The sequence below is a fragment of the Balaenoptera ricei genome, chromosome 16 (genome assembly GCF_028023285.1).
Source record: "Balaenoptera ricei isolate mBalRic1 chromosome 16, mBalRic1.hap2, whole genome shotgun sequence".
Classification (NCBI taxonomy): domain Eukaryota; kingdom Metazoa; phylum Chordata; class Mammalia; order Artiodactyla; family Balaenopteridae; genus Balaenoptera; species Balaenoptera ricei.
In genome coordinates this window covers 6,383,407-6,407,767 of record NC_082654.1, presented here as the reverse complement: position 1 = coordinate 6,407,767, position 24,361 = coordinate 6,383,407, and the positions used below count along the sequence as shown (strand labels likewise).

Genomic DNA, 24,361 nt, shown 5'->3' with positions numbered 1-24,361 from the left:
AGTAAGAATATAGTGTGTCAGATGGTGGTAAGTACCAAGTGGAAAGCAGAGGAGAATAATTGGGGGCTTGGAGTGGAGGTGAAGAAGCCTTTACTGAGAAGGTAACATCTGTGTAAAGAAGCAAGTGATGGGTATCTGGAGCCTCGTGAGTATCTGGAAGAACATTCCAGGCAGAAGACACAGCAGGCCAAAGTGTCTGCAGGTGGGAGCCTGCCTGGCGTTCCAGAAACACTGAGGAGTGAAGTGAATGAGTAATGGGATGGGGCCAGTGTGGGGACGGGTCTTGGGGGCTGTCACTCTGTGAGGTGAGAAGCCACTGGACACTGATAAACTGGGGAGGGGTGTGGTGCTTATGCTACATGAGGGTCACTCTGCCTGCTGAGTGGAGGACAGGCTGTGAGGAGGGAAGGCGGCCAGAGCAGGGAGGACTAATTTAGGAAGCTTCTGCAATAACTTAGGTGGGAGATAACAGAACACAGTGTGAAAAGTGGTGAAATCAGGGCTTTTTAAGATTGATTTGAAGAATTTGCTGGTGCACCAGATATGGGATGTGAGAGAAAGAGGGTAGTCAAGGGGCCATCAGTAGACATCTCAGGATCGGCCCCATTGGGCTGCAGGAAGCAGCAGCTCCAGAAGCTCAGTGGCTCCCAACGGCAGCTGCGTATTTCCCACACGGAACACCCGTGGTGTGTCGCCAGGCTGGTGGAGTGGCCTCTGCCTGAACGTGGCTAGTCATGGTGCCAGCAGAGGCAGAGATCGGGGCTCCCCGTTTCTTGAAGCTTCCACCTGGAATGACACACTGCACCTCTGTTTATACTTCATTGCTCAGAGCAAGTCCCGCCACGTCTGAGCTCAACAGCTCTGGGATATAGAATCCTTGGGGGAGGGCACCAAGTACCTGTGAACAAAGTCCAGTCTTCCACAGGTGGCACCAAGGTTTTGGCCTGAGCAGCTCAAACCACAGAGACTCGGGATGGAGCGGGAGCTCATTTGGGGACGATCAGGCATCCAGGTGGAGACATCAAGGAGGCAGTTGGGGAAGAACCAGCCAGGGAAGAGTCTGGGCTGGAGAAATGGATTTCAGAGTCATCAGCAGGTGGCGGGATCGGAAAGCTGGGGGTGGAACATAGTGGGAGAAGAGAAGTCTGGGAACTGAGTCTCTGGGCATTTCAGTACTTACTTTGTTATGTTTCATGTTTGCTCAGCTCTTGCATCAGATATTTGCTTTGGCTGATAACAGAAATAACGGTATGCTTTATACTTTGATATATTTCCTCTACGGGAAATAGAACTTGGAAAAGTTCTAAGATTGCTTCATCCTTTGAGCTACCATGCCTGGGCTGTGTAAAGAAGTTCGATACACAGCTGCTCTGAGACATCCCTGTGTCTGTGCTGCAGTCGGTGTCGCCCCTGTGTCTGCATTGTAGTCGTGGAGGACCCCAGTGGGCAGCTGTGTCTCTGGTCCTCTCTGTGGGGCCACCTCTACTGATGCTGTGAGAGCCTCCAGCCTCCAATCACTCTGCCCAGTGGCATCTGTTTTCTAAGACAGTTCTGTAATGTATCTTTCCAGGGGTTATGAAGGTGCTGTTTGCTTCATGGTGATCTTACGATGTTTAGCACCATTGGATTTTATTGAGGGCACTTTTAGTTTTATTTTGGTCTATAACTATGTTAAGTCTTTGCCACCTGGCAATTAAATTCCGTTGAGGTTTGAGCATTGTAGTCTCACTGAGCTCCTAGAGATCTTTTCAGATGCCACAAATTGAGGGCTCAGTTTCTATGATTCAAATAGCTATAGTTATGCACCTCTGCTCATGTAACAATAAAACCCACCCACTCACAAGATTACTTTGTGCCAAGCTGATATATTTTAGTTTATTGTTGTTGTTGTTATTTATTTTTAGACCATGCAGTTTTTCTGAACATTTATCTTGGTTTCAGAGCTTTTTCTTTCATGGTAAATATATTTGTATCTAGTTTTAACACTTCTGTGTTTTTGGCTTCTTAAGGCTGTCGGTATCATTTCCTAATTGTCTTTATTATAGTTTCTTTGTTGTTGGTACATGATGTATCAGTTATCTATTGCTGCATAACAAACTGTCCCAAACTTAGTGGTTTTGCTCAAAGTGTAAAATACACGCTTGCTCATGATCCTACAATTTGGGCAACGTGGGGAGGGCAAGTTTCTGTTCCATGTGGTCTTGGCTGGTGCAGCTGTTTTGGGGCTGAAGGATCCAAGTGGTGTCACTCATGTGTCTGATGCCTCTGCTGGGGCAGTGGGGACAGTGGGCAGCTGACCGGGCTCCTGTGTTTTCCTTCATTGTCTGGCATCTTCCAGTGACTCTCACCAGGCAACCTCTCCCTCTAGTGGGGAAGTTGAACATCTTTACATGGCAACTGGCTTCCAAGGGAGCAAGAGCAGAAGCTACCAGGCGTGTTAAAGCTGGGCCCAGAATTGCACAGCATCCCTTCGCCACATCCCATCCTATTTAAGGGGAGAGGAATTTGACTCTTAACGGTGGGAAGAGTACGTGCACCTGCAGGATGGGAGGGGTAGCTAGAGGCCACTTTGACTGACGTGGCTTCTTTAGGTGGAGAGAAATATGCTTCAAGGAAAGGTAGTCTCAGTGAAGAGGGCTGCGTCCACCCTCGAAGGGCAGGAGAACACAGACGAAGGTCAGAAGGGCCTCAACGTCCCCCGCCCCCCCCCCCCCCACACCATCTTTTTCTTGGCTCGGTTAGAGCTCCGCCCAAGAAGTCATTTAGGTTTTGGTGCCTGGAGTAACTTGTGATTCAGAAAAGGGGGATCTCCAAGTATTCTGGACTTCATTTCAGCTTAAAATTTTACGTTTTGGATAATCGACAAAGGGAGAGAAACACAAAGGGCAAAGGGTCTTTGGAAATCATTTCCTGTTTTCAAACATGGTCCTCTAGGTCTCTGAGCTGAGACTCCTCTCAGGAGCGCAGATCCAGACCTGTCTGATCGCCCAGTGCTAGATTTTTCTGTCAGTTACCCTTTGCTCTCACTTAACCATTCATCCCCCTGGGATTCCTTGTCTTTCCAATCCTTGTGGCTTTCTCAGACTGCCTGGGTCCTTCCTTCCCCTGCCTATCCTCCTGTCTGTTCTGGAAGTTGCTTGCCCCATGTCTCATTTTACATCAGAGGCCTCTCTGCTAAGGACATGCTTTGGGGCCCCCTCTCCCCTCACTCCTCACGGTAGAAGAATTACTTGTCTGATGGGTGAGTTTGGGAGATAGAAGGCCTTCTGGGTCGTCTTAAACTATCCTGAAGGGTTCTCCTCCCCCTGGAGCAATGGTGGGCTTGGCTCTCTATGCACTGGGCACTGTGCCTGCATCTTTGGGGAGACACTGCTTTTCCAGTGGGTTTATCAGTAATGATGGCAACTCCAGCACTGTCATTTCAGCCTGATGCAGCTGTCACCCCTCACTGTCCTGGACTGCCCCTGTTCTTGCACCCATCAGCAAGAGTTGACAGATGCATCTCGGCCCTGAACTGGTCCAGGGCTGCGTCCCCAGCCCGGCCCAGCACCTCCCAGGTAGTGGGCACTAGATAGGTTTGGTGAGTTGCATGGAAAGGAATTGATGTATAACTATTTAGGTAGCACATCAACATTTTTGAAAGATTAGTTGTGAACCCCAAAGTATGATTCTGGCCTCTGTACAAGTCTGCTGAGAATGAAGGGAAAGTTATAGACAGAAAATGGGAAAAAAGATGGTAAGCTTGGCATCCGAGGGGCTGTGGAGAGTGTCCTGAAGGGGGGAGGGCAGGGCCTGGGCTCGATGTGGAAGCAGGAAAGAAGAAAAGAGCTGGAGATAGTACATCCTCACCCCCTCTCCGCCCGCCCTGCACACACACAGATCAAGTCTTTGAGGTGTAAGGAAAGAAAGATTTAGATGAAGGCTTTGAAAAGAGATACATGGAATTTAATCAGATGCTAATGAAGGTTTTTGGCAGCAAAGGGGAGCTGAGATTTTGGGACTGTTGGGATAGACATACAACTCCTTGGACCTTTGGAGAGACCTGGGATCCTAGAAAGTGCAGCAAGTCAAAACCAGACCCCCAGGCCCTGCTTCACGGGCAGAGGGCCGGGGTCTCGGCACCTTCACTGGGTCTCAGCGTCTCCTGAGCCGGCAGCACTGCCCGCCTGCGTTTCCTGGTGCTCGTTTTTCAGCTCCAAACGATCCGACTCAAGTCTTTCTGCCTGGAGGCCTGCAGATTTCCATCGCAGCCTCTAATCAGTTTTCTGTTCTCCAAGTGTTCAGCACCTGCTTCCCACAAACGTTTTCCTAGGTGAACCTGACCGTGTGGCGTGATAGGAGAGTCATTTCTGTGCTGCCCACCTCCCCAGCTGCTCGGGGGCTCTGAGCAGTCACGTCCTCTCCCTGCAGTGGGATTTTTGCCCGCAGTAGGTACACAGTGGCGCCCATCCACCCGAAGACCCCACCCAGCAATCACGTGTGTGCTACTCGTACTGCCGAGCTTAGCTTTCAATTGTGAAACTTTGCCATATGAGGACAAAAAAAAAAAAAAAAAAAAAAAAAAATCATGGGTTAACGTGACCATTTCTCCAAAGTACAAAATTGCGAGCCAGCTGTGTGTCAGCCCTGGGGGAGGGGGGCTGCGGCATCGAGGGCACCTGCCGGCAGGGGTGGACACCTGTCCTGTCCTTCGTGCTCAGGAGTTCAGCCCAGGGTGAGAGATGGACAGCCACCAAGGTCAGCTCTGTACCGGGGGTAGACAGTGCTCAGAAATCCCTTCCACCTGCTCTTCTAATACATTTCAGAGGACGCTGCCCCGATTACCTAGTGTCATCATCACGTGTGTCTCCTCCCGTCTAGGGGATACGCGACTAAGCATGTTGTGGAAGGTCTGGACCCACGGACCCTGTACAGGTTTCGACTGAAGGTCACCAGCCCCTCCGGAGAGCATGAGTACAGCCCGGTGGTCTCAGTATCTACGACCAGTGAGTATGCAGAACTTGAAACTCATTTATCTAAAGGTGACAAGCAATGTGAAGGTGAAGGTATTCTGCTTTCTGCTTAGCCTTACTGGAAGCAGAAACCATTCCATTTTTAAGCGCTGTGATAACATTGTTCACTGGCCGGGCCTGGCCGTTGCATAAGGGAAGTCTAATTATGCTTGAACAAATGCAAGAGCTGTTTTTGTGCCAGCACTTCCCTGGGAGGGCACGTTCAGAAAAAAAGGATGGAGTCACCTTTCTCAGGAAACGGGCCAGAGGGGTGCGGGCCGAGCAAGGGTTCCCACGCGGAGAAACAGGCTGCCCCCCGGGCGACCTCAGGTGAGAGGTCCACTCAGCGTTTCGTCCCTTTTGGACAGCTTCAGTGTATCCGTCAAGACTTGACACAGAAGTCTGATCCCTGGGAACCTGTGGGTGAAGAACAGTGAACAGCGCTGCTTCTGTCCACAGGACGCGGGGAGGGGGCCCACACAGAGGTGGGGGACAGAGGCTGCATCCTTTGCCCAGGGCAGATCTAAGGGTGCAAATATTTTCTGGGATCAGTATTTTATTTTTTTAAAGATTTTTTGTTTTTAATTGATTTATTTTTGGCTGCGTTGGGTCTTCGTTGCTGCGCATGGGCTTTCTCTAGTTGCAGCGAGCAGGGGCTACTCTTCATTGTGGTACACGGGCTTCTCACTGCGGTGGCTTCTCTTGTTGCGGAGCATGGGCTCTAGGTATGCGGGCTTCAGTAGTTGTGGCGCGCAGGCTCAATAGTTGTGGCACAGGGGTTTAGTTGCTCCGCGGCATGTGGGATCTTCCCGGACCAGGGATCGAACACGTGTCCCCTGCATTGGCAGGCAGATTCTTGACCACCGTGCCACCAGGGAAGTCCCTGTGATTGGTATTTTAAAACATTTTGAGGGTGTGTGTGTATGAAGTCCCATCTTTGAACTAGAATATTGTGAAGATTAAAACGGTCAGAAGTGTTTTTCACTTCTGAAAATACCCACCCACTGAAATTACAGACAAATCTTTTTTTGATTGCACAAAGGGAGTTGAACATTATTTAAAATTTTTGTGAGTTAAACATTATTTTAAAATTTCAGTCAGTGTAGCATTTGGCCTGTGTACATATATTTTCTGTGACTTTCAGTTGTGTCCTATAGGCATTTACTGATGGACATTTTTGTGCAGATGAAAGGTAATTCAGATTTTGAGTTGGTTCATAACATCTTCCGTTGCAAACAAGGCATTAGGGGATTGGATCTCAGTTTAGCAAACCGAGAATTCAGTTAAAGCTGAGGGTGGTGATGCCATATACACCCCCCAAACAGTGCTCAGCTAGCCGTGGAGAAATAGAGTTTCAGAGGAGACTTTTGACGTGAAATGGTCGATTCCAGAGATGCAGGTCAGGAAAGAGGGCTTGGCCCTGAATCTGGTGAGGGTGAAAGCATTTGCTTTTCTATGGGAGATATTGAGCTCCTGGAGTTTTTAGGGGCAAGAAAAGAAGGCAGAGCAGCAGACCGTGCCTTACTTCTTTGTGTGTTGAGGGAAGGCACAGAGAAGGGAGGAGAGGGGGCAGGAGAAACCTGGGCAAAGGGAGCCCAGCGTGTGGAAAGAGACTCTGGAGGGCGCTCCTCCAGGCCGCCGTTCGGCTCCCTCCCGTCCTCCCCCACCCGCAGCCAGTGCTGCCCTCCTCGGGCTCTGCCCCTGCCTTCTGGGGTGCCCGCCCTCCCTGCCGCTGGGCCTACCGAGCCCACGCCGGGACGGAGCTCTGTTCCAGGCCATTCCTCGTGTGGCTTCCCCTTGTTTGCCCTGCACTCTGCTTCTCCCCGGCACAGAGTGGTGTCTCTCCACCTCTAGGAACGCTCCTTGCCTCTTATTTTACGTATTCGTTCATCTCCTTTGTCTTCCACCTACCGTGCGTGCTCCTGAGGGGCCAGGGTGATGGGTCAGTCATGTCTAGTTATAGAAGATCCTTAAGAAACGGTTGGATGGATGGCGAACGAAAAGCCCCCAGTCTGTACTGGGGGGAGGAGGAGCTCTGATTGGCTCAGCTTGCCTTCCTGTCTCTCGGGAGATGGATCTGGTTCCCACTGGCTGGGGAGAGGCCCCCTGAACCTGCCAGGTGAGGGTGAAGTGGGCATAGAGCCCATTGCGGTAGGTGGCCCCTAGGATCCTTAGTACCACGTCACAGCCAGGGCAGGGGCTCCTGGGCCTTTGGCCAGAGGTTACATGGAGTCGGCACCATCCGGAGCTCTTCTGGGAAGGCAGAGAGCGTCATGGCGCTCGGTCTGTCAGCTGACAAGGGTGGTGCCTGCAGGCCAGGCGTGCCTTCTCCTTGCTGAGCTGGCTTCTGAGAGGCAGCCGTGGAAACTTGGTCCAGTGGTCCAAGGCCTTTGTCACTGTAGTCCGTGGCTTCCGTGGCTCATCAGACAAGACCTCCTCTGGGGACGAGGGTGGGCTGGAGATGAGGATCCTGGTGATGCCCTGGGAGCCGAGTGTCAGGAAACAGCACACGTGCCTGCAGCCAGGATGCGCTCGCAACCTCAGGACGCTCTCCTGGGTGGGAAGGATCAGGTAACCCTTCCTTCTGGCTGGCTGCTGCTTCCTTAGGCTGTCGCTGTTATAATATCCAAAGCAGACACTCTTAAGGAGGCAGATCATGCTAAACAAAGAATGAAAAATGTGCACATTATATAAAACAAGTGAAAATGCTTCTGTGGGTTGATAATTTGCATTCGGTTTGAAAGTGCTTTAATGAATCACAAAAGCATGTACTTTGAATAAAGGATGCTCAGCCTTTTTCTTTCCCCCCCCCCCAGGTAAAGTACATGAGACTCTTGTTTAAATGAGGCAGCATGCAATTTTAATCAGTTGGGTCCTTAAAAAGAAAGGAAAACAGCTGCTGCTTGTTAATTGGCAAATATTTTTTGCCAATGAGCTCATCATTTATTCACTGTTTTTAATAGAGACTTAAATTCCACCAAGAAAGGTGTTATCACCACATTTTAATATCTGTCGGGACATCTGCAGCTACATGACCCTCTTGCAGAGCATGAGCAGTGGGGTCCCGAAGACCTCTCTGTCCCCTTCCTGCTCCTATAGCCAGGCGTCCCCTCCCGGGGTCCTGCTCGACGACGGGCGTCCTCACCACGGGGCAGCATCAGTTCCATATTTGTAATAATGGTGACACCCGGGTAAACATTAGAACAGCAAACCCACAAAGGCAAAGCCCGCCTTTTTCATATCCCATTGCACTTGCCGATAGCAGTCCCTTGGGCCAGGCCCACAATGTCTTGAAGGATTCGGGGGTGGAGGACTGGAACATTCTGCCCCCACCCCGGAACGTCCTCTCTGTTCTTCATGACTCCCGCCTAAAGTGGGAGTAGAAAGAACTGCTCTGCCCTGCAGACAAGAGCCTCTGCACTTCTTTTCTGTTCCCTGTCAAATTCCTGTAACCTGTGACACTCTGTCGTGCCTCGGTTGATCCCTCTCTGGGCTGGCGGTCGTCCTCAGTGCCTCGTTGCCTTCCTGGCCAGGGGTCTGAGAGGGTTAATGAGTTAATGCTGAGAAAGAGCTTTTATGCCCCAATGATAGTTATTGCTGGAACTCAGCAAGCAGGGAATGATGAACAATTATGTTGTTTTCCTTCTCTTCCGTGACATGTCCCTTTGATCTCAGAATAAGTTGGGAGGGCGCTGATCTCCCAGAAACTGGAATAGGCAATACATTTATTGAAATTATATCGTAATATCAAGATACACTGGTCTCTGCTATGCACGGTCCTCAAGCTTCTAAGCACGAAATGAACTTATTCTGTTTTCTGATATTTGCACGCTGCAGAGCTCCCTGGGTAGGATGGGAAGTGCCCGTACCGGGAGAGCCATGCTGGGCAGGTAAGAGGGATGATGTGGACAGAGGTGGTCAGGGCGTAATGTGCCGGGTGCTGCGTGTGCTTTTAGGGCTTTCCCTCAAATCCCAAGAAGTTAGCACTTTTACGAACCTTTCTGAGCTTTAGGCCTCCCCTTGCACTTCGCACTTTGCAGGGGCTGGGGGCTCATGTGTGTGTATTTAAGATGTCTGCTTGTATACAGAATTTAGTAAGAGTGGAAGCATAGAATGGATTGGTCAGCTACCTCGACATCTATTAAGCCCTAAACGAAGGAGTGTGGCCTTTCGGAAGACCTCCCTTCGAGCTCTGATGTCACCCCCTTCTATCTGGGTGACCTTGGACAACTCACTCAGCCTTTCTGGCCCTGTTTTGTGGTCTGAAGGAGATTAAAAGCATCATGTGACGTTCTAGAGACAGCTTAGTGAATAGGATCTAGTTAGGATTCTAGACTTTAAAATTCAGTAGAGATAGGATGAGCTTCCTATGCTCTTCTAGATGATTCTGTGCAAATCACTTATTTTGGTGTTTTTAGTGGCAGTTGACATTTGAGAGTCACAGAAGTAGGGGCCGTTTGGTGGGATAATGGAGTCTTTCCCACCACACCATCCTTCTCTCCTCCTTTCTGGGAAGCGAGAGGGAAGAGGAACTTTCCATGGGTTTCATTTGCCCACTAAAGTATGAGTCATGTTAAGTCTGTATGACTAGTGCAGGGATTCTCAGCATCTGTGCGGTCGGTGACAGGGGCTGCCCCGTGTCTGTAGGATGTTTAAAGGTATTCCTGGCCTCCAGCCACTAGATGCCAGTAGTACCAATCCTTAAGCTGTGACAACCAAAAATGTCACTCGACTTTACCAAATGTCCTCCAGGGGGCAAAACTCTGCCCCCTCCCGTAGCCCCTCGTGAAAGACATGACCTCCCTCAGAAGGCCAGGGACTGCCGTGGGCCTTGTCCTCTGGTGGGTTATCATGATACATTTATTTAGAGGCTTTTGGTCTAAAACTATGTGTGGAATGATGAAAAGCAAGTATAATATAGCTAAGACATCTTGAGGAGATTGGCAAGCTCAAGCAGACAAAATTGTTATTTCAAAACAATTTTAACTTGGCTTGAATTTATTTTTACCAGAACAGAAGAAAAGGGTATCAGCTAAAGGTCACTCTGACAGGGATCCCTTCATTCTTCTGCCCCACTGTTTCCCGGTTTGTACTTTGTCCAGCGGAAAATCCTCCAAGGAAACCAGGAGAAAATCGGCTCCTGTGCCTGGGAACTGACGTCCCAGAGTTTTTCCACCACGAAGAGCAGGGCTAGGAATTTTACTTCCCAGCTGGCTGCGATGGCCGGGGACCTCTGCGGGCCAGCCTGTAAGAGGGAGGTTAAGGGGTGGGGTGAGCCCCAGGGGGTAGTCTGGGGTGCGGTGGGAGGATAGGGTGGAGGGGATGTTTCCTCTCAGGGTTGAGAATAGTAACAGCTGAAAGTGGGCCCTGCAGTGTGAAGGGCAAGAGAGGGACATGTGTGTCTCATTCTCTCTGGGGCTCCCAGTGTCAAGACTAGGCATGTAAGGTATACATGAACCTTTGTTGGGGGGCACGGGTTTGGTCCCTGGTCGGGGAATTAAGATCCCACATGGTGCGGCCAAAAAACCCCACCACAAACAAAAAACGAAACAAATTTGTTGAATAAATGAATGAGCCCTTTTGAGATGGCTGAAGCCAGGGATTATCAGCTCAATGCCTGTGAAGGCTGGTAGGGTGCTAAGTGTGGGAGGGGGCTGGGCACCAGGCAGGAGAGAAAGGTGGGCTGCCCGGGACCAGGGCAGCTGCCACTCTGTTACTATCACCTTGACAACAGATACTTAACGACGTGCAGGTGCTAGTCTAGCACTTCACTTGTATTATTTCATTTAAACTTAATCCTAATCATCAAAAAAGTCAGAACGTCATGGGAGGTGAACCAAATGAAGCCATGAAACAAACATCCTGATGGACGGGCTTCTTTCACTTGGTCCTGAGCTCACGCACTGCTCATTTTTGGACTTCCGCCCCATTCTCTTCCACGAGGAGTCGATGCACGAAGGGCTGCCCCTCTTCCCATTGTTCCTTTACTGTTTCTCAGAATCCCTCGCCTGCTCTTCTCCACTTGGCAGGCTCGCTCCCACAATCAGGCTTTCTCACAGTGTTCCACCTCTCTGGGTATGAGCCCTTCTGCCTCCACAAGCTCACAGGAGGCAAGGCCAACGTGAATGTTATGTTCCCGGGAAGGACTGAAATTGTGGATTTCCAATGTTAAAGCAATCTGTCTTGTTTCGTTTGTTGTTCACATAGTTTAGTGACTCCTTGGCAAACAAAACCAGCACAGCGTGACAATGGTGGAGCTTAAAGACACATTTATTATGTCTTATGAAATCTGAAAGGATTATTTTCAAATATCAAAATAACATCCACACAGCAGTACTTTTATAACTTGAAAATGTCCCAAGCCTTTAGGACAATCTAAATGTTCTTCTCTTAATATGTGAAAACAAGGTCTATTTTCAGTAAAAGGAGTGGAGAGTATGTCATGTAAGAGATACTCGGCGGAATTGCCAAGTGCCTTCTTGAAGGTGAACATGAACTTCCACTCAAGGCCACAGGAGGAACAGAGCTGGAATGAACCTTCTTTCATTATATTTTGGATGACTGCTTTCCAATCTACTTTCTTCAGGAGAACCCATAAGTAGTGAACACTTGCATAGAGCTGTCAACGTGAACGATGAAGATTTGCTGCTTCGAATACTACAAGGAGGGTGAGAGAGCTCTGCCTTTTAAAAACTTAAATTTTTTTTTTAAATGCCCAGCAAGTGTTTAGAAATGCGTTCATGCAGCTTAACTTTATTTCCCTAAAATTCCCCACGGCTTTGGCTCCAAAATTGATCTCAGGTGACTGGTGTGAGTGCAGCACGGCTCATAAAGATGACCGTAGACACAGCCCCGTGTAAATGGGATATTTTGTCATTATTTAATGAACATTGAAAACAGACATGACGAGTCTGGGTGTCATATATTCTTCCCAGAAATAACTTATGACTCTAGGTTATATGCCGTAGCATTTAGGCAAATTTTGCCCCTAAATGCCCACCCACATCTAATTCCTGATGAAATTAAGGAATCACTAAATCAGCTGTTTCTAACTCAAAAGGCTGATAAAACCCTAGAGGGGAAATGTTGAATACAGTTGCCGCCAATGAGATACTTGAAGCTGTCTCCCAAATGAAAACAGGACAACGTTATCTAGATCGTTTTTGGATTGATAGTTTTGAGTGCCTTAGAAGACAAGTCATGTGTGAATCGAGGCTCTGTAAGTAGGAGAAGGTTCCCGAAAAACGCCACAGCTTCTAAGCTGCTATTTAAGAACTGGGCTTTCTTCTCTGAGCAGCAGTGCTTTATGCCCAGTGGGTGCACTGGGGGCCAGGCTCGTGCTGGGTGGAGCTGAGGGCCTGCAGTGAAGCTACTGTGTCCCCCGCTGGTTTAGAGGGGCCGTGCTCGTCATAGAGGATTTTAGCAGATTATGTAATGGTTCTGAATTGAAGGAAATGCCTACTTTAAGTGAAATTACGGCAATTTCCTCTTCTTTCCTTGTGAATTTGAATCCTTTAAAATATTAGGCAGGGCAGTCTAAGACAACAAAAACTTAATGGCGCAGAAGGAACTGGAATTTTCAGGAAAATGAACCGTTTTAACCACCTGCGCCCTGAAAGAGAAGTCAGCTGTGAATCTGCAGGGAGCCGTGTGGGCACGTTCATCTCTTTTTTTCCCTCTGTGTTTCCCCCAAGCAACGTGAAGGTTGATGTTCCCAATAAGTTTGGCTTTACCGCTCTGATGGTCGCTGCCCAGAGAGGATACATCAGGTATGGCGCTTCCCTCTGCATCCCTTAGGGAGGGGTTGAGCCCCTCGCTCCTCCCAAAGGCTCCTCTCAGGACGGGGATGGGAGGGGAAGGGCCGTGGGGGGGGGAACCCAGCTTCAGTTCTCTTTCCAAAACTGAGCCATGTAGGGGCTGAACAGAAGCTCAGCTGCTTTTATCATAAAGTCACACAACATGCAGGAGAGGGTATAAAAACGTATAATCACGTGATAAGGAAGAGAGGTAGCCATTTTAATCACATTTTGCAAGGTATTTTATATGTCCTGGGAAAACTGGTTATTGGAATGTGAATTTCTTTTTTTTTTTTTTGTTCATACACACACACGGTATTTTATTTTTACAAGAGATAAGTAGACTGACACCAAGCATTGTACATGGATGACCACAACAAAAGCAACAATGATTGCAATTACCAAACACGAAACACACTCATACTATGTCATAATATTGACATTCAGTCCGGTAATCCTCCACTGTAACAGCTCCTTTACTTTGCAGTGAAAATTGATTTGTATATTCTTTGCCTCTGAGTCCTTGTGGGATTTTTTTTTTTTTAATTCAAACAGAAAGTCACAAAAATTATACTCATCCTCATCAGTTCACTCAGTCCCATGTAATTAATTTTTTTTTTCATCTTGATCTTTTGCTAGCACTTTTATGAATTCATCAGTTTTCCATTAGAGTTCTGAAACTGCTTATTCATTCAGTTCAGCAGTACAGTTACCAGAAACCTGTACTTGTCAGAGTCTTTTCCATGAATTTCTTGAAGATGAAACCCTTTTATAGGAACATATTTGCAAAAGCATCAGAGTACACCCAGAACTGTCTGTAAATGACAAAAGACTTAAAAATGACCACGGTTAAAGATTTGATGAAAGTTCATAATAATGGAGTTGACAAGAAAATTAGTTATTTCTGAGATATACATTTTAAAGTAATAACTAGGATTATGACTTATAACATTATACCAGAACATATAAGATTTTTAGAAATTTCATGTACTGTCTGAAACCTTTATATTAACATATTTCCATACAAATAACCCAATAAAAGTTTAGTATTAGTTGTTTTGTTTGTTTTTTCATACTGCAGGTTCTTATTAGTCATCAGTTTTATACACATCAGTGTATACATGTCAATCCCAATCGCCCAATTCAGCACACCACCATCCCCAGCCCACCGCAGTTTTCCCCCCTAGGTGTCCATATGTCTATTCTCTACATCTGTGTCTCAACTTCTGCCCTGCAAAGCGGCTCACCTGTACCATTTTTCTAGGTTCCACATACATGCGTTAATATACGATATTTGTTTTTCTCTTTCTGACTTGCTTCACTCTGTATGACAGTCTCTAGATCCATCCACATCTCAACAAATGACTCAATTTCGTTCCTTTTTATGGCTGAGTAATATTCCATTGTATATATGTACCACATCTTCTTTATCCATTCGTCTGTCTATGGGCATTTAGGTTGCTTCCATGACCTGGCTATTGTAAATAGTGCTGCAATGAACATTCGGGTGCATGTGTCTTTTTGAATTACGGTTTTCTCTGGGTATATGCCCAGTAGTGGGATTGCTGGGTCATATGGTAATTCTATTTTTAGTTTTTTAAGGAACCTCCATATTGTTCTCCATAGTGGCTGTATCAATTTACATTCCCACCAACAGTGCAAGAGGGTTCCCTTTTCTCCACACCTTCTCCAGCATTTGTTGTTTGTAGATTTTCTGATGATGCCCATTCTAACTGGGGTGAGGTGATACCTCATTGTAGTTTTGATGTGCATTTCTCTAATAATTAGTGCTGTTGAGCATCTTTTCATGTGCTTCGTGGCCATCTGTATGTCTTCTTTGGAGAAATGTTTATTTAGGTCTTCTGCCCATTTTTGGATTGGGGTGTTTGTTTCTTTAATATTGAGCTGAATGAGCTGTTTATATATTTTGGAGATTAATCTTTTGTCCTTTGATTCGTTTGCAAATATTTTCTCCCATTCTGAGGTTGTCTTTTCATCTTGTTTATGGTTTCCTTTGCTGTGCAAAAGCTTTGAAGTTTCATTAGGTCCCATTTGTTTATTTTTGTTTTTATTTCCATTACTCTAGGAGGTGGATCAAAAAAGATCTTGCTGTGATTGATGTCAAAGAGTGTTCTTCCTATGTTTTCCTCTAAGAGTTTTATAGTGTCCAGTCTTACATTTAGGTCTCTAATCCATTTTGAGTTTATTTTTGTGTATGGTGTTAGGGAGTATTCTAATTTCATTCTTTTACATGTAGCTGTCCAGTTTTCCCAGCACCACTTATTGAAGAGACTGTCTTTTCTCCATTGTATATCTTTGCCTCCTTTGTCATAGATTAGTTGACCATAGGTGTGTGGGTTTATCTCTGGGCTTTCTATCTTGTTCCATTGATCTATGTTTCTGTTTTTGTGCCAGTACCATATTTTCTTGATTACTGTAGCTTTGTAGTATAGTCTGAAGTCAGGGAGTCTCATTCCTCCAGCTCTGTTTTTTTCCCTCCAGACTGCTTTGGCTATTCGGGGTCTTTTGTGTCTCCATACAAATTTTAAGATGATTTGTTCTAGCTCCGTAAAGAATGCCATTGGTAATTTGATAGGGATTGCATTGAATGTGTAGATTGCTTTGGGTAGTATAGTCATTTTCACAGTGTTGATTCTTCCAATCCAAGAACATGGTATATCTCTCCATCTGTTGGTATCATCTTTAATTTCTTTCATCAGTGTCTTATAGTTTTCTGCATACAGGTCTTTTGTCTCCCTAGGTAGGTTTATTCCTAGGTATTTTATTCGTTTTGTTGCAATGGTAAATGGGAGTGTTTCCATAATTTCTCTTTCAGATTTTTCATCATTAGTATATAGGAATGCAAGAGATTTCTGTGCATTAATTTTGTGTCCTGCAACTTTACCATATTCATTCATTAGCTCTAGCAGTTTTCTGGTGGCAGTTTTAGGATTCTCTATGTATAGTATCATGTCATCTGCAAACAGTGACAGTTTTACTTCTTCTTTTCCAATTTGTATTCCTTTTATTTCTTTTTCTTCTCTGATTGCCATGGCTAGGACTTCCAGAACTATGTTGAATGATTGTGGTGAGAGTGGACATCCTTGTCTCGTTCCTGATCTTGGAGGAAATGCTTTCAGTTTTTCACCATTGAGAATGATGTTTGCTGTGGGTTTGTCATATATGGCCTTTATTATGTTGAGGTAGGTTCCCTCTATGCCCACTTTCTGGAGAGTTTTTATCATAAATGGGTGTTGAATTTTGTCAAAAGCTTTTTCTGCATCTATTGAGATGATCATATGGTTTTTCTTCTTCAGTTTGTTAATATGGTGTATCACATTGATTGATTTGCATATATTGAAGAATCCTTGCATCCCTGGGATAAATCCCTCTTGATCGTGGTGTATGATCCTTTTAATGTGTTGTTGGATTCAGTTTGCTAGTATTTTGTTGAGGATTTTTGCATCTATATTCATCAGTGATATTGGTCTGTAATTTTCTTATTTGGTAGTGTCTTTGTCTGGTTTTGGTATCAGGGTGATGGTTACCTCATAGAATGAGTTTGGGAGTGTTCCTTCCTCTGCAATTTTTTGGAAGAGTTTGAGAAGGATGGGTGTTAGCTCTTCTCTAAATGTTTGATAGAATTCACCTGTGAAGCCATCTGGTCCTGGACTTTTGTTTGTTGGGAGATTTTAAATCACAGTTTCTTTAAAAAAAGAAAGGGGAGGGATATTCCTTCTAGAAATCAAATTTCCCTGATAGGTTGCTCAGATATAATTTCCACTGACACAATCTATTTTCTCTACTCCTCACGGAGATACACATAAATACTAAGAGCTTATTTTTTCCAACATATTTATATTTTAACTACTAAAATGCCATTTTTAAAGAAATAGAAATGGATTTTCATTAGATTCTACCATTTGAAAATGTATTTCCAATGGTCATTAAAGTGAGAGTGAGTTAGTTTCATAGTCTAATTTGTTTCATGTGGTATAGTTTTTTGTTTTCAATGAATAATTCACGTAAAGTGTAAAAACTTGTTTGTTTTTGTTTTTTTTGGTGTGGAGAGGCAGTTTCCTGGTTTAGTAATGCCCTGTCTTTAAAGCCAGCTGCCTCTGAAGATGGAGAAGAGAGAGTTGTCAGGACAGGTCTTAAATATAGAGTCGTTCATTTTTACTGGGTTATCGTGGGTTCCTATTCATCAAAGCTGCTTATCCAGCGCCTCTGAAATTTGTCTTGTTTAGGCTTGTGAAAATCCTCGTTTCTAACGGCGCAGATGTGAATCTGCAGAATGGAAGTGGCAAGGACAGGTAGGTATGAAACATGCCCTAAACTGTTCCCATACTTGTGTTACTAGGCTTGGGGTTTTGATTTACCCAAATATTTTCTTGTTTCTTTTGACAGTACTGAGAGGTGATAGGTCTCAAAGGAACGATGGCAACTCAAAAACTGGCTTATTCACTTGTCCACTTATTCTTCCGTTCAACAGGGTATTTTGGGGGATATCCATTATAATGCATCTGCCTTCCCTAGCTTGAGCCCAGCAGACACTAAGCACTCAGTAAGTGATAGTTATTGAAGCAGTTTTCTCCAGCCGGGTGCTGGGCATTTGGTTGTAAGTGCCTGTGGCACTTTGTACCTCCCTAAGGGCTCTCATTGCATTTCGCCTGACTCTGTTAACTAGAAGTCTTAGGTGTTTCCAAGGAAGCAAAAGGCATTCACAAAGATACAACCCAATTACTTCCCTGAGGTGAAAGGGCTGAGTGCCTTGCAGGAGAAGTTTGTGGAAAGAACATGATACTTGGAAACTTGTTCTTACAATGATGAGAGAATGTTTTAGAAAGACATAAAAATAATCACTAATCTAGTAATTATGTTTAATTAATTAATTCAAATCAACCAATATTTATTGAATGACTACCACATGCCAGGCTCTGTGCTTGGCACTTGGGTAGAACAGTGAATAAAATGCAAAGCCTTTGCTCAAGGAGCTTATAGTCACGTGATGTACGCCGATCAAAGGTTTATGCACTGCAAACTAGTATGTAAGGAGTAGCTACAAAACACTGATCAAATACGGTAAGCCACAAAGAGAACATTAATTTCTAAAATCAGAAAACCTACCTACCACGCTCTCTGGACATAGTGCAGCAATAGATTTTAGTAACATTGAAAAAATCACTTATAAGTTTAAACAGTAGTTTTTCAAATAACTCAGGTATTTTTGGAACTAAGCCATCAATTCAAGAAGTTTGAAAAATAATAGTGCCATTTTAAAAAGGAAAAAGAAAAACTTGAGAGGTATGAAAGAGAAGAATTTTTAAAAAGTAGAAATTGTTTATAAAATAAAGATTGTTGAGAAATGTAAGAGCTACCTCTTAAACAAAAGTTACACAATAAAATGGACCAATTTTGTAAATCTCAGAGGAAAGAAAAAATTAGAAATCTGAAAGGATTCATAACAGTATAGAGCAAATTTAAGCATGAAAAGAAAGTGGTACATTTGCATCTAAAATAGATTTGATCAAATCATTTAAATGGGTACTTTTTTAGAGAAAATTTAAACTATCAAAATCAACTCAAGAAGTAGAACATCCAAAATAACCAATATCCATACAAGAAATTAGAAAATTTATTAAAAGATCACCTCCAAAATAGGTTCTGTGGTTTGTCTGTTCTACCAATGAGCTTGTTCAGATTTTCTAGGTACTGATAATAACCTTGAAATTTTCCACAGCAGAGAGGAAGCTGGAAAGCTACAGAGGATAGCCTTATTGATAAAATCTGATAGAAAGAAAGCTATTTGTACGTCTTTATGTGAAGACATTTATGTATCTCTTCCATCCTAGCTAAGGGATCATGCCAGGAGGGTAAGGATGTCTAGATTAGGAAATTTCTTTTTTTTTTTAAAAAAGATTTTAATTAATTAATTAATTATGTATTTATTTTTGGCTGTGTTGGGTCTTCGTTTCTGTGTGAGGGCTTTCTCTAGTTGCGGCAAGCGGGGGCCACTCTTCATCGCAGTGCGCGGGCCTCTCACTATCGTGGCCTCTTGTTGCGGAGCACAGGCTCCAGACGCGCAGGCTCAGTAGTTGTGGCTCACAGGCTTAGTTGCTCCGCGGCATGTGGGATCTTCCCAGACCAGGGCTCGAACCCGTGTCCCCTGCATTGGCAGGCAGATTCTCAACCACTGCGCCACCAGGGAAGCCCCCAGGACATTTCTTAATATAATAATTCCCATCAGTAGACTGAAGGTGAAAACCTGTGTGTGTGTAACTGGTCCTCTCTTTTTTTTATTTAAAAATTTTTTTCTTATAGCAATGACTTTTGAGGAGACGGGATCAATTATCTTAGAGGATGCCCTATGTTCTTGATCTGCTCAGTTGTCTCCTAGGTGTGAAGGAGGCATTTAACTTGTTCATTATTTCCAATAAAGTTAAAATTAGGTTTAAAGGCTTGATTGGATTCAGGTTAACATTTTTAGCAAGAGCACTTCAGAGCTGGTGTTGTGACTTCAGTTTGCCTCTGTCAGGCCTGTGATGCAGGTTGCCCCACAGTTGGTGATTCTAATTTTGATCCTTTGGTGAGGGTGTAACAGCTAAATCTTTCCTTTGTAAAGATATAGCTTCCCACTGCAATTAGAAAATAATCTATGGGTTAGAAATTCAGTACAGTGTGAATATCCTGTTCTCCATTAAACTTTCATCCAAAAATTTTAGCATCTACTATGATCCTTGCCTGAATCAATTATTTAATTGGGACTTGCCAAAAAGTGATTTTCTAATTCCATGATTCCTCCTTTATTTATTAGCTGTGTAGTCTTCTGTTAACAAGAGCTTCCCTCATCAACTGGGGATGGACTACATTGCATTCTATAAAGACAACATAAATGTTTAAGTACCACTATTTAGAGTAAGGAATTGGTTTAATAGTTATCTCTAATAGTGTCCAATGAGATTTATTTCTTTTTCTTTTTTAAATATCATCATGGACTGGTAGATGTTTTTTTTTTTTTTTTTTTTATAAATTTATTTATTTATTTTTGGCTGTGTTGGGTCTTCGTTTCTGTGCGAGGGCTTTCTCTAGTTGCGGTGAGTGGGGGCCACTCTTCATCGCGGTGCGCGGGCCTCTCACTATCGGGGCCTCTCTTGTTGGGGAGCACAGGCTCCAGACGCACAGGCTCAGTAGTTGTGGCTCACGGGCCCAGTTGCTCCGTGGCATGTGGGATCTTCCCAGACCAGGGCTCGAACCCGTGTCCCCTGCATTGGCAGGCAGATTCTCAACCACTGCGCCACCAGGGAAGCCCGGTAGATGTTTTTAAATCCCAACATTTTACTCAATTACAGTGATTATTCATTTTTTGGAGGTATAATTCACATACCCTAAAATTCATTCTGCTACAATGTACAATTCAGCATTAAAAAATATATGAACAGTCTATTTATCTCTTGTAAAAATAAAATACAGTGTGTGTGTGTGTGTGTGTGTGAAAAAAAAAATATGAACAAAGTTGTGTAACCACCATCACTATATAAATCCAGAGGATTTTCATCAACACAGAAAGAAGCCCTATATTCATTAGCAGTCGCTTACCATCTCCTCCTTCCAGCTTGAGTGACCACTAACCTGCTAGTTCTGTCTCTATGGATTTGTCTATTCTGGACATTTCATATAAATGAAATCATACTATGTGGCCTTTTGTGTCTGGCTGCTTTTATTTATCGTAATGTTTTAAGGTTCATCTACATTGTAGCATATATCAGTACTTCATTTCCTTTTTATGGCCAAATTATATTCCATTGTATGGATATACCACAATGTGTCTATCTATCAGTTGATAGACACATGCATTTTATGTGAATGATTTTCATGGCTTTTCCACCCAAATTAGGATTTCTCTCTTAGGTTTAAGCCAGGGAGGGTAAATGTAGACCTGAGTGTGGAGACCGCACTTATAGCCAAATGCTTCTTCTGCTGTGTGTTGCAGTCTAATGCTTGCGTGCTACGCAGGACACCTAGATGTTGTGAAATACCTCCGAAGACACGGTGCTTCTTGGGACACTAGAGACCTAGGAGGCTGTACAGCTCTGCACTGGGCTGCAGATGGAGGCCACTGCAATGTGATTGAGTGGATGATAAAGGACGGCTGTGAGGTACGGATTGTCCTTGTTAACTACACACATACAGTTAAGAACCTAAATGCTGTTCCATAGGGTTTAGGACAAGCAGGGCCTTATGTGGATGTCTTTTGAGTTGTTGAACCTAGAAATGCTGGAGAAAGTTCTCTGACTTATGAGCAAGAAAGTTCCTGAAGCCTTGGAAAAAAAAGATCATTATAGAATTGTTATGATAGTGAGGCTTCAGATTGTCGTGGAGGTTCATCTCATGTGGGGGAAGAAGAAACAGTGCTGAATCCAGAGCTGGACCTGATGCTTCTTCTACTTTGTTTATTCCTTTGTTCATTCCCTATGCCAACAAAGCTTGATGGTGCCTCTATAACACACCAGATAATGTCATAGGTGCTGGACACACCAAGATGTTCAGAACTCTTACAGCCATAGTGCTGCTTATTGCTTTTAGAATTAGATTATTTTTATTCTTGGTTTGCTTTAAAGATTAGTCATTAAAAAAAACTTCCAAAGAGCAAACACTATATCAAGAATAGAGCATTCCAGCTCTCGTGTCTTTGCTTTGAAGCAGGCATTTTGGTTTGCTTCTGGTTTCATGTCATCAGAAAGCACAAATTCTACTTGGCAAATAGAAGTAGAGTTGTTTGGACTTCTACAGATATTTGAAGATGGGCAAATAGAATTAGCTCAATTAGGGTAACTGCTGATACCTTTGAAAACTTTAGTTCAAGATTTCAAAGAAGTTAAATAAAAATGTCAGGGCATGGAAATAAGGAATGATGAACAAAATTCTCTCCTAATTGTGATTGCCAGATGGTGTAGACTACTGAGAAGTTAAACTGATGACCTGGAAAATAAACTCGAATGGAGAAGAGTTATGTCTCCCGGAAGATGTCTGTAGATTTGTCCTAGTTTGTCTCTGAAGTGTGATTGAGCAAAAGCAAGGCTTAAGTTGTGGGATCTCACTGGTTCCTGCTGCTGCTTTTAGAGGGCTGAGAAGAGGGCCCCTTGAAGGAAGAGCCTCAATCAAGATAAATCCCTTTTATTACATTTCTTGTTTTGTTTTAGAGACACGCACAAAAGGTCAGAAGGACCAGCCTGCGTGCCTTGGTGGTTCGGGCCCACACCTGCCTTGGGTGGTAGTGATAGCCGCATTCCTCTTGTTTGGTTTATGATGAATTCTGCTCATGCTTTGGACCCAGTAAAAGTCTGTAGCTGAAAATGAAGTTTGACCTTTGCTGAAAGAAGGGCAGGTCTCTGCCATCAACATTTAAATACTGGAATTTTGGAAGTGTAGGCTCTCTGGTCTTTAGTTATGGACACACTCATTTGGGGTGAATTCCATCTTTTTCTGTAGCACTGGAACTCCATATATGTGTCCACCAAAGAATTCTGTGTGGCTGGCAGGTGATGTCAACACGAGTCCCTCTCTGTTCTTGGCAGGTGATTGATCTGATGCTTTGGAAGACGGTTGGATCTGGGAGCAAAGTGGGGCATTGTCACCCTCTTCTCGAATCGAATGATCTATACTGAGAGCGAGTTATTTGCATGGGGGAAGCATTTCTACATTTAATGAGCCATGTGACCTCAGGGAAGGTATTCGACTTTTCTGAGATTTGGTTTAAACATTTGTAAACCAAGAATAAAAATAGCTACCCCTGTTTAACCCCTCAGGACCAAAAGAGAAAATGTGTGTGGAAGTGCATTGAAAATGCATAAAGTACCTTGTAGTACGAGGTGGTTATTTTATAATTATTTAAATATAATGGAGTTTGCTGCCCAAAGGTTATTTGTTATTTGCAAGAGGAAGAGCTGCACATCTTAACGGTGTTGCAGTGGCTAATCTCATACACACAAATCACCTGCAAGGTCCTAAGGCCCTACTGGCAGTTCTTCGTTTGTTATTCCGGTCTGACGCTTCATACTAAAGCTGCAGATAGCTCTGAGTAATTCTTCTGTAAGTAATTCTTCTGAATTAGACCTGTGTGTGCATCCATGCATCCGTCTGTGCACACGTGTATATGTCTACTTCAGAACCACTCTTCATGGGTGGATGAGGACTTCGTTGGGATTGGAGGAGGCAGTATCTACATTTTATCATTCTAGAATATGTCTTAAAAAGCATGACATTGAAGGATCTTAATGTCGGGCAGATTATTAGAAATGGCCCATCTTACTACCAGGCAAACTACATTTTGGACAAGACATTAGGTTGGCTAACTTTTCAGACTGGATTTCATGTAAGAGATCTGGTTGCTTTGTATTTACTCCAGCTGTAGTTCTCCTGCTTAAAATGAATACCTATTGGTAAGGATCAGGGTGGGTGTTTATATTACTGTCTTGTTCCAGAAGGGATTTAAAGCCACTTACAAAAGACACTTAAAAGTAAGCAGCAGACACTCTTTAAAAACCAGACGAGGAAAGTTAGGCACGAGAAAATAAGGCAGGGCTCACATGGGGCCAAGGAGAAGGCGATTATGTTTCATTTTTCTGTCCCATCTTTTTTTCCATTTGAACAAAATGTAAATGAAGATGCCAGTGGGTGGGGAGGGGCCTCCTGGGGCCTCTCAGCACCCTCTAAAGTGGTCCAAACACAGCTGCTCACTGTGTAAATGTGAATGAAATCAGCACAGTCCAATCAACTCTCACCAGGTCTAGAAAGACTGCTATCTAAATTGGGGGAATTTGGGCAAGTAGACATTTCTTTATAAGTTTCTGATGAGTGATTTTCAGGAAAAGAAAGTGGGCTAAGAGCCCCTCTCCCTGTGGCTCTCCAGGTGGACACCACGGACGCTGGCTCGGGGTGGACCCCGCTCATGAGAGTCTCCGCGGTCTCGGGGAACCAGAAGGTCGCCTCTCTGCTGATTGACGCAGGCGCGGATGTGAACATGAAAGACAAAGACGGGAAGACCCCTCTCATGGTACGCCTTGCTCCACACAGCCGCCTGGCTTGACAGGCGGAATTAAGGTCAGAGCTGCCCCTGTAGCAGAAATTCTTGCCAGTGCAGCCACATAAGAGCACGGGGTTTTGGTTGCCTGTGTATTCCCTATCGGCCTGTGAATTAAGATATGGCAATGTCACCATAGCATTCTTTTGGGGGTGGGTGGGTGGATGGCGTCACTCTAGTATTTTTGTTGTCTTTTGACAACTTTCTTGAAGGATTACCAACCCCAGTCCCTGGGGCCATTTTAGGATAAAATCAAAGAAGTGCTATTCTCTGTCCTGGTTTGGCCTAGGACTTGTCAGGTCATCTTACATGGAGAAAAGCAGATTTCCTTTCCTCTTCCCTTGCAGTTGCCATCAGTGTGCAGCGGGGCACACGCACCCATCCTGCAAAGCCACAGCGGCCCCAGACAGCTCTGACTCGTGAGCGTGCTGCTGGTGGGCGTCCTAGACCTGGCCCACCAGGCACCCCCTTCCGCTCACCCCCGCTGTTTGTCT

At 44.6% G+C, this 24,361-nt stretch overlaps 1 protein-coding gene across 4 annotated transcripts in view; it reads left to right on the top strand.

Annotated features, from left to right (window-relative positions):
* FANK1 (fibronectin type III and ankyrin repeat domains 1) overlaps positions 1-24,361 on the top strand; it is a 127,356-nt gene that overhangs the window by 102,420 nt on the left and 575 nt on the right. For 2 of the 4 annotated variants that reach the window (XM_059900759.1, XM_059900756.1), the window contains exons 3-8: positions 4,861-4,985; positions 11,578-11,659; positions 12,686-12,760; positions 17,035-17,100; positions 20,778-20,943; positions 23,697-23,840. In XM_059900759.1, coding sequence (XP_059756742.1) covers positions 4,861-4,985; positions 11,578-11,659; positions 12,686-12,760; positions 17,035-17,100; positions 20,778-20,943; positions 23,697-23,840 — 658 coding nt within the window. Of the gene's footprint in view, positions 1-4,860; positions 4,986-11,577; positions 11,660-12,685; positions 12,761-17,034; positions 17,101-20,777; positions 20,944-23,696; positions 23,841-24,214; positions 24,348-24,361 lie in introns of those variants that run through there. The other 2 variants (XM_059900758.1, XM_059900757.1) reach the window with 2 other exon arrangements.